This window comes from Cryptomeria japonica, chromosome 9 (assembly GCF_030272615.1).
Source record: "Cryptomeria japonica chromosome 9, Sugi_1.0, whole genome shotgun sequence".
Taxonomy (NCBI): domain Eukaryota; kingdom Viridiplantae; phylum Streptophyta; class Pinopsida; order Cupressales; family Cupressaceae; genus Cryptomeria; species Cryptomeria japonica.
The window spans coordinates 522,652,279-522,668,261 of NC_081413.1; the positions used below are offsets into that span (position 1 = coordinate 522,652,279).

General features: G+C 33.0%; 1 protein-coding gene across 1 annotated transcript; it reads left to right on the forward strand.

Moving 5' to 3' along the window:
- The first annotated feature begins 3,742 nt into the window (after nt 1-3,742).
- On the forward strand, nt 3,743-5,705 carry LOC131077031 (putative expansin-A17). Its single transcript, XM_058014390.2, has 3 exons — nt 3,743-4,131; nt 4,284-4,605; nt 5,047-5,705. Exons 1-3 carry the CDS (start codon nt 4,002-4,004, stop codon nt 5,354-5,356), a joined length of 762 nt encoding a protein of 253 aa, XP_057870373.2. The 5' UTR covers nt 3,743-4,001; the 3' UTR covers nt 5,357-5,705.
- The last annotated feature ends 10,278 nt before the right edge of the window (nt 5,706-15,983 follow it).

Below are 15,983 nucleotides of genomic sequence, written 5' to 3' on the forward strand. Positions count from 1 at the left end.
CAGGAACAAAAAAAGGTTTCCAAGCCGCAATTGAAATTAAATGTTTTCCAAACCAATGATGTGAAGTTCTTAATACCTCATCTCTGAAAGAAGGAGAATCAAAGACAATAATAAAAGCATTCGCAAACAATAATTGAAAATAATGCATATCCCCCCATCTTTTCTGCAATTTATGATAAAGATTTAACAAACTAATTTGATCACCCCAAATTTCCCCAGAAATAGCATTCATATGCAAACAATTCGCTTTCTTATCGACATAGGAACCCAGAAGATTGATACAAGGGATAGAAGCCCAAACCTGTGATGAAGAAACCCCCGACAGAATAGGATCAGTAGGTATCGTACTTATCGTACTTACCTTTTTTGGACTAGCTTCCTTGAGGTTCACATTTACCTTATTTCCCACCTGTTGTGAAGAAACGGAAATCCTAGTCATAGTCTCCTTATTTGCCAAGCCAACAACCCTAGCCAATGTTCGTTAATTGCCCAGATCCAGAGACCATTTCCCCGAAAAGCCCTTCAATTGCTTCTCAGAATTCCCTTGATTCGCACCATTATTAAAACACCCTTGAGTGAATCTCCTTCCATTGTTATTCTGCCTCCATGCCACACTGCGTCTGTTCCGAAAGAAGCCTTGAAAGTATTTTGAAACTGGTCGAAAAACCTTGTTATTTCTGCTCTGGTTTACCTATATCACCATGTTCTTCCATCTGCCATTCGTGTAGACCCACAGCAGAACATGAGGCGGGTCTTCCCAGCCCACATCCGCCCATGAACCCAAATGCCTTCTATCGGCCATTATTGTCTTTTAGATTTGCTTTATGGCACTGCCGCTTTCGCCTTCTGTAAAACCCTAAATTGTCCATTGTCTTCTCCGTTGAGATCATGGGTTGATTTCGCTATCATTCAATATGTTCTGTCTTTTTATTCTTCCGCTCTACCTGGTCTCAGGATGCCTTGTCCTTAATTTGCAGAAATAGATCGCACCAGTGGCCTTGGATTGCAAATGATTTGGATCACGTTATAAGTCGCTAGCTATTACAAAATAGAAATTACCTAGTGCATAGATTCAATTCCTCAAGTTTCACCATAACACATCACACACCGCTGAATCAATAACTGTGTTTCTCCAGGAATATATGGAGTCGCCCCAGAAGTTTGTGAACTTGTTTACTGATTTCTCGGAAGATTAAGTATAGACTGGTCTATTATGCTCAGCCAAATACTCATGGCTTTGTCAAAAGCGAGTCCTTAAGCAAAACAGATGCAGACTTGTATTCCCTCGGGTATTGAAAGCTCGAGGTGAATGTTCGCACCATATATAATATAATATTAATGTATATTAAATTAAAATATTATATAATATAATAATGATATTATTTATATAATATCAAATATTATATAGAATAATAGGGGTTGTCCCCGTAGTGCAACAGTCATTGCAACTCTGTGTTGATACGAAGGTCTCCAGTTCGAATCCTCGGACCCTCATTGTGTTTTCCCATGCAGGTTTGTGTTCGCTGGTTGTTTGTTGTGGAAGAGTGTTTATGCCCTTCTGACGTGAATGCCATCCAGTATGCTCGTTGTGATTGTCCATGCAGGTTTGTGCTTGTTGTGGAAGAGTGTTCATGCCCTTCTAACACGGATGCTGATACTGATCGATGGTCTAGTCAACACATTACATGATGGTCCGTAGTTCCCAGCATTGACAAGGATTCAGACCTCGATCCTGGCGGGTAGCAGAGACGACAGCGAACGAACCCAAAAAGGTGGTAGCGGTGTAGACAACAAAACCAAGGAGGAGGAACCAAGTAGGCATGTGGAGTGATAAGGAGGGGAGCCATAAGGAGTGATGATGTGGAGAGATAAAGAGCGAGAGATATAAGGAGTTTGGATGGAGAGATAAGGAGTGGAATGATAAGGTGGTTTGGAGCGATAAGGAGAGATAATTGCAAGATTCAAAGGTGTTAATACCTCAACACAATGTACTCGGAGATGGGATCCCCCTCTATGACCCCACTGGTTCAAGCTCTAATCAAAAGTAGTCACGATAAAAAAAATAAAAATTATATTCAATAATAAATATATTATTATTATATCATATTTAAATATTAAAAATATATATACATTGTATTATATATATAATATTAGATATCAATTCTTCATGATGGAAGTTAGTTTCATAAAAAGATCTAAAAAAAAAATTAAAAATAAAAAAAATTGAAACTTAATTTGAAGGAAAGTCAAATATTTGTTTTGCATAGAAAATTTCAACATTGATAGGTACACACTTTAATTTCCACCTAATGTAGACAAGTAAACATCATTTTTTATTTAGCCAAAAGGAGGCATTATATGAAATATTAGTACAAATACATTTAAAACTTTAAATAGTTTATTATTTTAACAAGGTCCCATTGTTCCTAAGCCTATGAAGATAGTGTCGTTGTTGTTTGATGGTAAAAAAAATTATTTTTTAATTAATATGATAATAGTATTGGCTGGCTAAGAAATCTACTCTGTTAATCATAAAGTTATAAATTTAATTCATTTTTTAATAATATTTGTTATAATTAATGTATTGATTTGAAAATAATTTAATTTGATAATTTAAAAAAAATTAATAATCAAAGTATTATGTTGATTGAGTTTATATATGATGTCATGGTTATGAATTAAATTGATTTTTTTTTAAATTTTAATTTTTTTTTGTGCTATTTTATTATTCACTTTAGTTAGCATTATATAATATAATAATAATTAATAACATGTTATATATATATATATATATATATATATATATATATATATATATATATATATATATATATATATACATATATATATATATACATATATACATATATACATATATATATATATACATATATACATATATATATACATATATACATATATATATACATATATACATATATATATATATATATATATATATATATATATATATATATATATATATATATATATATATATATATATATAAAAAAGCAATAATAATAATATCATAATATTAATATATAATACAATTATTGTAATATTTTAGTTAATGGCTGCACTTTTAATTCATATTATATTTTTCCAAATCAAAAGTTACAATTTTCAATGTCATAAAAAAATTCTATAGTTCATAATCATTTTTTCTATATTTGTCGTCCTTATCTTGATATCTTGATATGTGAGTGGTTGAAAATATGATTTTTAATGACAAGTTAAAAACAACACAATTGCTATAACTCTATGAGATAACTAAAAATACTTATTTGTTTGAGATAAAGATCTCACAAATTTTAATCCCATCACATTACAAATAATCCATTTTTAAATATATATATATATTTTTCAAATTGCATCTTAACTTTAAGAAAGATAAATATTGAAATCACATGTTTCCAAGTTTTTAGAAATGACAACATTCTAATTTCATGAAGTCAAAGATCACATGTGCTGAGAATTGAATATACTGATGTAAATCAATACAGAAAAAAAGGTTGAAGTTTGATGGCTTATTGATAGAGTCAGAATAGTCTAAGTTACTTATAGACGGTGTTCCCCGTTTAGAATAAAAATGCTGTCATAGAAAATTGCACCGAGATGGCATCAAACTTCCATAACCAATGTATTTTGCAATCCAACAACCATACACTAAATTTTCAGCTGTGGTACTCTGTAATATCAAACTCCTTCTCACAAGTCCATCTTGATGCTTGTCTTATAGTATTGAAACTGCTGGAATTGAGGGAACTTTTATAGTATATATATGTGGTGGGTATGAGTGGAAGAAATCATCAGTTTGCTTAGAAAGCCATAAGATCAGCAGTTTGTTTAGGTGGTCATAAATCATCGGTTTGTTTAAAGCCATAAGATCAGCAGTTTGTTTAGGTGGTCATAAACCATCGGTTTGTTTAAAGCCATAAGATCAGCAGTTTGTTTAGGTGGTCATAAATCATCGATTTGTTTAGAATCCTATAGAAAATATGGGAGCGATGGAGATCTTGATGGTGGTGTTTGCATTAGTATGTTTTTCTGTAAGAGCAGGATTAGTTTATGGTTGGACTGAAGGGCATGCCACATTTTATGGCGGTGGTGATGCCTCTGGAACTATGGGTCAGTTTGATTTCATTTCTTTTCTCTTGAGTTTCAATTGTTTTTGGATCTAATATCCATGCCCCTCACCAGGGATATTTGATATTATTTTCTTTTGTTGAATAGGAAATTGAATGAAACTAAGTAAAAGGAAGATGATGTTGTTGTTGCAGGTGGTGCTTGTGGTTATGGTAATCTATATAGCACTGGATATGGCATACACACTGCAGCTCTGAGCAGTGCTCTGTTCAACAATGGAGCAATATGTGGAGCCTGTTATAAGATAAAGTGTGATGTTAAAAAGGATCCTCAGTGGTGTCTATCTGGAAAATCCATTACGATTACTGCTACTAATTTTTGCCCACCTAATAATGCTCTGCCAAATGACAATGGAGGGTGGTGCAATTTACCTCTTCAGCATTTTGACATGGCACAGCCTGCCTTTTTGCAGATCGCTCAATACAGTGGTGGAATAGTGCCTGTTCTTTACAAGAGGTAGGCCAAATTATTTCTTGTTCTTTCTATATTATACTCATGGTAAAGATGTGTATTTTACAATGCAGATTACATGAATTAGGACTCTAAGATGTACAAGGTAACTGGAAAAGACAATTCCTACCCAGATCTTTTTTGTAAAGAGCTCTCAACTCTTCTAATCCAATTGGTGTCCAGCTTGGGAGTGAAAAGAAGAAAACTATCTTTGTTTTTTCAGCTTTTCATTTATAAATTGTTTAGTTGTGCAAGAAATAGATGTCTGGGCTTCAACATTTAGGATCTCAGACTAAATTCTTAGAAGTAGAATTAGATAATCTGAACTTAGATTTCTAGCTTTTTTTTACTTATGGTGTGCTAATATGTTAGAAGTTTCTGGAGTCAACTGCATAAGATAAATTTATAGATGATTTGAGATTCTGAACCATCTGACATTGATTACAGGGTTCCTTGCAAAAGGACTGGGGGAATCCGTTTTACCATAAATGGGCGTGACTATTTTGAGCTAGTGTTAATAAGCAATGTGGGTGGAAGAGGAGATATTATAGCAGTTTGGATAAAGGGGTCAAACACTGGATGGCAACAAATGAACAGAAACTGGGGAGCAAATTGGCAGAGTAATTCTTACCTGAATGGACAGAGTTTGTCTTTCAGAGTGATGAACAGCAGAGGAAGAGTTATCACCATGTATGATGTGGCTCCTTCCAATTGGGGATTTGGCCAGACATTCATTTCCTCCATAAATTTTCGATGAGTCAAATTTGTTGCAGATGAGTTGCTGCCCTGCAAATTTTTTTTGGGTCTGTAACACGTATAACTTAATCAGAAACCACACTGCACGGTGTTAAACCCTATTTTCAGTCATTTTGTAAATTGTTTTGGGCAAAGCTTTGTTTTCTACATGTTGGGTTTTTTATTTTGTCTACTGAGGCTATGTCTAACAAACAGAATTAATTCTGGATGTTAGATTCAATGAATAAAGGACAAACTATTCTAAGACGGTTGGGTCACTATTGTTAGCATTAGATGCAATTCATGTATCATCTGCTTCCCTCCCTACTGGGATCTTTATGAAGAAAATAGAATTCAACCCTTCATCCAAATCATTTTGTTGTTCTGATAAGTTTCAACCATTTTGTCAATTTGAATTACTATCTGTAGGTAAATTTCATCATAACTCCTGTAGCTAAACTTGCTTTACCCATTTCTAAAATCCAAATACAGAAACGGATCAAAAAGTACAGAAAGTAAAATACAAACCCTAACCAGTCATTTTTTGCTTCACGACTTCAAACAACGGTGTTTGGGTTCTACAAAGAGCAACGCGCAGCTCATTTTCGCAAATTTAAGCAGAAAATTTCACACCCAAACGATGGCCATTTTCTAGAAGATTAAAATTAATTGCATAAAATTTTCACAGTTCATAATAAATTGTAAATTTGATTTGTTTTTTTTCACGCAATTAAATTCAAAAGCTAGATTTGCAATTGTGTGTCAATATCAAACTATATAAATACATGAATTTTTGTCATATTCTATTTTTACAGTTTTATTTATATTTATGTGTATTATATTTTTCTGGGCATTGTAAGTTAGAGATTAATTTTAAAGTTGTATTTTTTAACAGTATATTATATGTTTTTTATTTTAAAAAATTTATCTTATTGTAGAATATTTCTGGCTTAACAAGTATTTTATAGTAAAAATGTTAATATTTCTAAAAATTAGAGTAAGATTTAAATTATATGAAATCAACTTTGATGAAAGATAATGTCAGATTTACCAAACTATTATGAACCTGAAAACCGTCATTAATATGAACCTGAAAACCTTCATTAATATTTTTGGAGAGTTCCTCTAAAGAAATTGTGACTAAATTCTACAATAAATAGCTTCCTCACTAATCAAATTCTTTTTGTTGTAGGTAAATTAATTAAGATCAAAGCTATTTTCATCATAACTACTCTATTGTAGCTAGAGCTGGTCCTTGAACTAATTGGTTCCTTCTTCATTTTGAATCTGATGATTTCATCTCCAAGCTAGAGATTGGCCCTTTGAACATAAGGCCTCCCTATGTAAAAGTGGCAAAAAATATGTTGGGTTGGCTTACCTATTGGCTAACATAATAAGATATTACAATACACCCTACGAGAAACTCTAGAATATTAAGCTAAAATTTTAGCAATATGATTAATCTTTTTGCTATGAACAACATTAAATGTTGTTATGTTTTCCCAATTAGCTCCGGATTGAGCTTTAAAATACAAAAAATCATAGCGACAAGAGGGAAATAAATGAAAATACTTAAATAAAAAAAAAGCAGACAACATAAATTTGGTGAGGACTTAAGTCATAACCTCTCGTATAAAAGAACCTATAGAATCCTTCAGGTTATGGACACCTCACAACAATCGTGTCAGCAAAAATTAAAAGATCAAATACAACAACAAAAAAACATAGATATTTACCCTCAAGTTGCTCAAAGAAAAGGGTTTCTTTGTTAGAATTGGATTTCCTCTACAGTAAAAATATATTAAACCAAGCACACTGAAAGAAAATAACCAACAATAAAACTATTAAGAAAAAATGAGGTAATATCTAATGGTGTGCCCATGTAAGAGAAAGTATTGAATTTATGCATAGAGGTGGAAGGCACCTCAACCTAGCAAAGTTGCTCATCCATTACCAAAACCCTACATGAACAATTTCCTTCATTTTCCTTCTCACCTCATATTTGGTGACTCTTCATAAAATGATGATGTTAGGTTTTCAATGCATTTAAAAGATGTCAAGTAAAATCATTTGAGTTATTTGCTTGTAATTCTCATGGGAAAGAATATAATAATAAAGATTTAATCTTCATTAAAATAAATGAATGGCCTAGGCATCTCCCTATTCAAACCATTTTCCATGTAGAAAAATGTAACAAAGATACAAATATAATAATATACTTTAGTAAACCCAATTATTTTAAGTATACTTAGACATTATCTAGTGTAGGGCCAACATGGAATGAATATATGTATAGATGCATTAAATAAATTAATAATATATTAATTATTTATATATAAAAATATTATATATATTATAAATTAATTAATATGAAATTATTAATTAAATTAAAAAATTATATTTCTATAATAATTTTTAAAATAATTCATTCAAGATATATATAATATATAATACACAAATATTATATTATTTTATTTGATATTATATCCTAGAAAAATATATCACATAATATTATATATTATAATGTTATACATATTGACTTGGTGGAATGATGCACAATTCCAGGGTTCAAAGCTCTTTTGCTTTGTTTCTAAATTAAAATCAATCAAGCAAAATCTCCTATAATGCAATAGGGAACACTTTAAGAATATTTTTGAAATAAAGATTAGCATTGAGGAAGCTTTGCAAACATTTAATACAAAAGTCATTGGTCTAGGCATGAATGAAGAGAGATTCCTTAAAGAGAAGGAGCTTTTGAGAGATTATGAGGAGGTATTGGTAAGGGAGGAAATTTATTGGAGGCAAAAATCTAGGGAGATATGGCTAGCACAAGGAGATAATTTTTTTTAGTTTTTTCACAATACCAATAAGATGAGGAGGAGCATAAATATGATTTTTTGATTGAGAGGAGATGATGGTAATCTCATCAAAGATCTGAGGAGTATTGAAAGAGAGGCGGTTTCCTTCTTCAAATTTGATAGCTCAGTCAGCATATTGGGTGATTGGTCTCAAGAAAACCAAAATAAGATGCTAACAAGAAAATTCTCAATGGTAGAGATTGAAATAGATCTACATTAAAAATCATTTAATTTTTAGTTTTATATTTCTAATGTTAATTGATATGATTCTCTCCCAAATTTAGATTTTGAATTTTATTCTAGAAGGCTTGCCACCAAAATTGGTTTTAGTTTTTTTTAGTATTTAGTTTGTAATTAATCTAGATGACATAAATACTATTAATATTTTGTATTAATACTGTAAGTGGATATTAGAAGTTTTACCCCTAAATCCCTCATCAATATCTACATTGAAATTGTAATAGAGATTGGATAGTGTAACCTCCTAGATCTTCATTTTCTTGTTTTTATTTGACAATTGCAAGTTCTTCTTTGGATGATATACTATCAAAGTCAATACATTTATCTTCTAGTTTTGAATGAATTGTGAATTATGGGGTTTGCCTCCAATAAGTAAAATTTATTGCTAGTTGTTCACATAGTAGCTATCAAAGTCAGTAATAGCTAGAAACTAAACCTTAAAAATTTATCAAGGAGAAAAAACCAAAAGAATCATAAGAAGTTGTTGTGAAGCAAGAATCCACAAATATATTCCTAAAGGATGAAGAAAGTCTAGAGCTAGAGTTCAATGCTTTGGGCCAAGTTCTTTTTTTAAGACACCAACTTTCATCCAACAAAAGAAGAGTTCTCCTATTGCAAAAAAAAAATATGGCAGCAAAAATGAACTTAGAAGAGATAATATTTTCTTCTCATGTAAAGAATCTTGGGATCCAAGCCACAAATGTTAACGTAGAGATGAGATGATGTCAACTAAAAAGTCAAAGAACTATGAGAGAGAGAGAGAGAAAAAGAAGAAAATCGAGAACATTCATGTTAATATGTATTTAGAGGTGACAACATTCAAAAAATTATCGAGTCTATAGATGATCAAGAACCTCTTTGAATGACAATGATATTGTTATAGTCATATGCCTAGTCACTAGATTAGATTCTCCACACATGTTGTATGCTTCTATTGATACAAAGCTTACAGAGTGTTTAGTTAAAGGGTATGCCCATTTTTCAATTTGGTTCCCTCAAGTGATTATGTTTTAGTCTTTAATCATATTCTAGGTATCTCACGACAATGTATCTTGTTATATATACTCTTCATGTTTATGTCCTTGTCTGCCATGTTGTGTCTTTGTTTATATATCTAATATAAGTCACCCTTCTTACTACCAAAGCAATGGGATACATAATTACTATGGTAATATTTTGACCACTTATTTCATTCTAAAAATATTTATTGTGTCATGATTTTTTATTTTTTCTTTCATCAATATCTTAATACAAAATAATAAAAAGTTATTAGTCATTAAACAAAGACCCATGTCAAATATTGACTAGTTTAAATAGTTACGATAAAAAAAATCTTATATGATCCATGATTAATGTAATGTCCCCATTTTTACAACATCTTTTTCTAGGAGTATTGGCTAGTTTTGGGATTTCTTTAAGTTCCCAAGTTGCACAAAGTGTTCCAATGTTCTTGGAGAGCTTGAGTTACAATTTCTTGGTTTTTGACAACAATTTGGGTGTGTGTTAGTGACAACGCTCTTTGTAGCGTTCTTGGTTTTTGTAAGTTTGTTCTCCTCAATCTCAGAGAATATTTCTATTTATAGTTAAGTGCTCATTTGACATTGATATTTTCGAGTTTGTTCTCCTTGGTCCTTAAAGAACACTATCAGTTATAGTAGGTTCTCATCTAGCATTGATCTTTCTAGGTTTTCCTGGATTTGTTCTCCTCAATCCTTAGAAAACACTATTGTTTATAGTAACTACTCCTCTAGCACCAAACTTTCTAGGTTTTTTTGAGTTTTTCCTCCTTGGTCCTTAGAGAACACATCTACTTATAGTGAGTGCTTATGCTAGCACCACTCATCATCTTTCAATATCAATTACATTTTCACATGATCAACTTTTCATTTTCCATGTCTTAGTGAATTTTTGTAATGAGTATCCATTTGATTAATATGATTCATTAAACATAAAGATATGCGAAAGTAGATGAAAAGATGAATGAAACTCTATAGCAAAAAAGTATGACTCGAAATTGTGGTTTCAATAACTAGAAATATTTAAAAAAAATCAAGAATGTTCTTACAACCAGGTTCCCATTGCTTTTACATATTAAACCCGCCATAAAACATTGTATGCACAAACTATAGTTTCAACTCAAAACTTTACAATATAAAATACAATATAAAGCATTGTATACGAATAATTTCAATTTGCTCCAAATATAACCCAAACTTTAACTTGAGAAAGAGCTCCAACAATAAACATGCTCTTCTCTCCACCATAAGAAAATTCCTTGCCTTGTAGCTCTATCCAACTATAGACTTCCCCCACTTTATCCATTATTTCACCCAACTAAGTATTGCTAGTGATAGGTCTGTAATCGCTACTAGTTGTAAAATTAAATTAATAGGTGTACCACAATATAAAAAAATGTCAAAAATAATTGTAAGCTCATCAAGCATATGCTCAAAATTTATCATTATTACATTGATCTCCATAGGAATTTTGTAGAATACTGAATACCCATGGTAGAAACTGTTGGTGTAAATAATTATTCATCATGGATATTATTACACTTTACTTAAGTTTACTTAGGAAATGCATTTCATAGTAGTTTGGGTATGAGACACTTGGGTGTTTGTGCAGGAGAATCTCCACCTTTTATGGTGTGATCTTGTTGTTACACTCCACATTCAGTGGGTGATCCACCTCATGTGGAATATTATATTGTTTCTCCTACCTACCCACACCTATTTCCTACCTACCCTTGTTTCTTATTGAGCCACATGTCATGTTTGTGTGCTCACATATCCATATAGCCTTACTTATATAAGGAAGCTCATATTCATTATATGTAATTGAACGATTGATGATCCAGTTGATCAGTATTTTCTCTTGATAGAATACAGTTTATTCCTATCATCTATTTTGTTCTCTCTTATTTGTGCTTTTCATTGCCTCTTGATCTTGGCAAAATCTCACATGGTATCAGAGCCATTAAAGTGTCATTAGTTTGCTAATTGAGAGAAATTTGATGCTATTTGGGGTTGTGTATTTTGGAGTTTTCTATTGCAGGTTATTATTGAAGCTTGATAGGTCAAATCTGAGGTTACCATTGAATTTAGGAGGACCAAGAAAGTTAGTTTTGCTTTTTGTTTCATCCAAATCGGACTTCGGAGGCCAAATCTAGAGGCATTTGAAGTTTGATGTTGCGACGGAAATTTTCCAGAAATTATAATTTTGCAGGCATTTTTCAAATAGCGATATCTCACTCATCCGGATTCGTTTTTTCGAGCAATTTTTTTTTGTTTTGGGTAGAATTTCGTGATCTGTACAGTGGTGCAGGAGTTTTCTGATTTTTGGATACAGGTTTTCGGAAATCGTGAAATCTCAATTTTTACAACTTTGGAGGCTTCGTTTGGGCTCATATGGACTCCTTTTCAGGTGTCTTTTTTTTTTAAAGTGCATATTTTTTCATCTACTTTCATAATCTACCATATATTTGCAGTGATTTTAAGTAGAAATTGTACTTCCAGTATTTGGCCATTTTTGGCATATTTGGTACTTGCATTTTTCTTGGATCTCAGTTTAGATCACTAGCAGTATTTGTTGAAGTCTCTTAGATCTCATTTTGAGAAGTTGTAAATTGAAATCAGAAGTCCACTTTGCCTTGTTTTGCAAGTGGCCCATTGTATACGCACTAAGTATAAAGTGCCAAAATCACCATTTTGGGGGGATTTCTTGATTGAGTATTTTGGGGGGGTGTCTTGTGTGATTGTGCCTCTCTCTATCTTGTGTTTTTTTCATTTTGGTGCTATGGGTTCTCCTAAATTTCCAATTTTAACTCCTCATAATTATGCATCATGGAAAATTAAGGCATAGAGTAAACTAATGGAAAAATGACTCATTCATTATGTAAATGAAACTATTACAGCACCACCCGATCCTAAGGCTGATCCTAATGCTCAAATTGAATGGCTTACTAAGAATGCTATGGCACTTGGAACTCTTAGAAAGTATGTATCAGATGACCTCATTTTTCACATTGATAAGTGTACAACAATTAAAGAGGCTTCAGATATTTTTAAGAAATTGTATGGTCAAGTTGATGAGATTAAGGGCTACAAGCTTGATAGTGAACTCACAACTTTGGATCCCAAGGATTTTGATACAATCCAAGATTATGTCACAAAAGCAACTGAGTTAAGAGCAAAGCTAAAGGATTATGGAATTGACAAAAAGGATGCTCAATTGGTTTATAACTTGTTGGACAAGATTCCTTCAGAGTATGCAGCCTTTGTATCTAGCTTTCACACCCATAGGTTAGCTCAAGGTTCTTCATACACTTCTCCCTCATTTAATTCATTCACGGAGATGTTGATACTTGAGCCATCTAAGTTGACCACGATGAGGATTCTCAAATCTTCAAAGTCACAAGCTTTGGTGGCTAACAAAGGGAATCAAAGTAATCAAGGAAAAGGCAAGAATTGAAAGCAACCTAAGTCTAAACCACAACAAGATGGAGCACAATCTTCCTCTCCACAACAAGGTGATTCACCATTCTCACCTAAGAGGAAATCATATAAGGATAATTTGTTTTGTGGATATTGCAAGAAGTCAGGACATGATGAACATCATTGTTATAAGAAGGATATTGATGAGTTGAAGAATCTTCTTGAGAAGAACAGAATCAACCTACCTTCTAGAATGTCTACATCGGCTTCTTCTTCCAAGCCTAAAGGAAAGGATCACTCTTTTGGGACATATAAAGGAAAGGGACAAGCTCTTTGTGCTACTACAAGTCATGATTCAGGGAGATGGCTTCTAGATTCAGGGGCTTCTCATCATATGGCATCTTCGTAGTTTATGTTTTCTACATTTGAGCCTTGCCACATGCCGCAGATTTTGATAGGCAATCATACATACATGGATGTGATTGGGAAAGGATCTATTGCCATTGGGGATAACTCCTTCAATGATGTGTTGTGTGTACCCCACTTGACAAATAATCTTCTTTCCATCTATCAAATCACACATGGGGCAACTAGGAAAACTATGGAATTCACACCTGATTCAGTTATCATTAGAGACTTGGAGAGTGGAGCTATCATTGGGACTGGGGTGGTTGATCATGCATCTCAGTTGTACTCTTTTTCAGATTTTGGTCCTATTGATAAGGTTGGTTCTTCATATGTTGATGATTCAGATTTTGAGAACTTTGGGCATTTGAACTTGGGGATTCTCACATGTGACCCCGTTCTTGAGCCTTGCATTTCATCTCCTTCTATTGATATCACACCACCTATTGCACCTGATGATGTAGCTAGTGCGACAATTTTGCCTTCTTATGATTCAGTGCAGTAGGATATTTCATGTCTTCCAACTTCAGTTGATTGGGATGCCTACTTGACATACTTTGCAAGTTTGTTTGTGGACTCCTACATTGCAGATTTGGGAGACACCATTCATGACATTCATCTTCTCTTTGATAAAGATGATCCTTCTTTGATTGTTGCGAGGGATAACTCTAACCCTCTTGTGCATTCTCTACATGATCAATCTTTAGAGGTTGACATGATTGTGGATACTTTTGTACAACACTTGGAGGAGGTCTCTTTATCTTTTGAGGATACATATGAGTGTTTGGATATTGTTCTACATTCATCTCCACTAGATCTTGGAGTGCCTTTTTCAGCAGTGTGGTATAGTTTACCACCTTTGGAGGGGGTACCTTTCAGCATCGACATGGGGACACTTGAGCAGTTTTCAGAGATTCCTTTCATCATGAGTATTTTTGCTTCATCTTCCCTTCATGGTTGGGGAGACTTCATGGATACACCTTTGGTTTTGTTTTTTCCTAAGGGGAAGAATGTTGTTTGACGTTCATGGAGTAGTTTCTTCATTCATCTTCGAGCTTCTATCATTGGTGCAGATTCCAGATTGAGGGGGGGCTTCCTAGTCTCTCTTCTTCTTCTCTCATATGGGGGGGACTTTTCCTCACATGGGGTTTTGTCCTTCACATACTTCTATGAGAGTTCTTTGTATCTAGTTTTTTTCTCTCTTTTCCCGCTTTATGGGAGATTGCATTTGCATTTGTACATGGGTACCTAACATGGCCTTGTAGCCAGGACGCATCTTGCATTGTTTAGTTGCATTGTAGACTTAAGTGCATTCCCCTAAGTTGCACTTAAGGGGGGGTGTTGGTGTAAATAATTATTCATCATGGATGTTATTACACTTTACTTAAGTTTACTTAGGAAATGCATTTCATAGTAGTTTGGGTATGAGACACTTGGGTGTTTGTGCCACATTGGGATAGTGTGTGTAGGAGAATTTCCACCTTTTAAGGTGCGACCTTGTTGTTACACTCCACATTCAGTGGGTGATCCACCTCATGTGGAATATTATATTGTTTCTCCTACCTACCCACACCTATTTCCTACCTACCCTTGTTTCTTATTGAGCCACATGTCATGTTTGTGTGCTCACATATCCATATAGCCTTACCTATATAAGGAGGCTCATATTCATTGTATGTAATTGAACGATTGATGATCCAGTTGATCAGTATTTTCTCTTGATAGAATACAGTTTATTCCTATCATCTATTTTGTTCTCTCTTATTTGTGCTTTCCATTGCCTCTTGATCTTGGCAAAATCTCACAGAAACCCTAGTTTGGCAATAAATCCCTTGATACTGCTCCAATTCCTCTAAAATCTAGATAGTAAATTCTTTAATATGTTCCCCCAAAACCCTTCAAAAATCAACCAAAAAAGTACCAAAATATGAGATAAGTGTTTTTGTTTTTTAAATTAGTTGCCTTCAAGGTGTCAAGATCATGCTCTAATACCACTTGTAATGATATTTCTTCAAAGTATGTGTAAAACTAAAAAATATTGCCAACCACTTTGAGGGTGTGACCACCAATAATCAAATTATAATGTGTGAAATCAATATTTGAAGATATGATGATACCAAAACGAATTATTCTACTTATAAATATACGCCTAAAGTTATGTAGGGGCATATCCCATCATCTTAATTAAGAGGGATTAGTGTCTTAACTAATGTTTATGTTAAGGTTGAGTATGCCACAAGTGCTTAAATTATTGCACTTACGAATATATAATATATAATTAAGAATATATGATATTTGGATCAAAACATTCCCTTCCCCTTTAGAAAAACATGAATATATGATATTTGGATCAAAACATTCCCTTCCCCTTTAGAAAAACATTGCCCTGAACACTTAGCAACTCTAAAATCCATTGTATGAATCGTTTATCGTTCCATTTTGCATCTTCAATTGAAAAAAACTGTTCCACTTGATTAGGAATTTTACGGTAGCTCTATATCATTCTAAGAATATCGTGTCATGACAATGTCATTTGAAAATAACTCTAAATTCATTAAACATATTCGCAAAATATATCATGATTGCAGCGTTCTCCATAGAAATTTTGTATAATATTGAATACCCATGGAAGCTTGACTTATATCTTGTTTAACTCGGCAGTATTAATCAACTTGAAATCCAATTTCAAAGCAACTCAAGGGTGGTTCTG

What these genes read in the sequence shown, in the direction of transcription:
- LOC131077031 (XM_058014390.2), top strand. Translation starts at nt 4,002, where the DNA reads ATGGGAGCGATGGAGATCTTGATGGTGGTGTTTGCATTAGTATGTTTT. An exon ending in TGATGCCTCTGGAACTATGG is followed by an intron (nt 4,132 to 4,283) that starts GTCAGTTTGATT and finishes TTGTTGTTGCAG; the next exon opens with GTGGTGCTTGTGGTTATGGT. An exon ending in GTGCCTGTTCTTTACAAGAG is followed by an intron (nt 4,606 to 5,046) that starts GTAGGCCAAATT and finishes CATTGATTACAG; the next exon opens with GGTTCCTTGCAAAAGGACTG.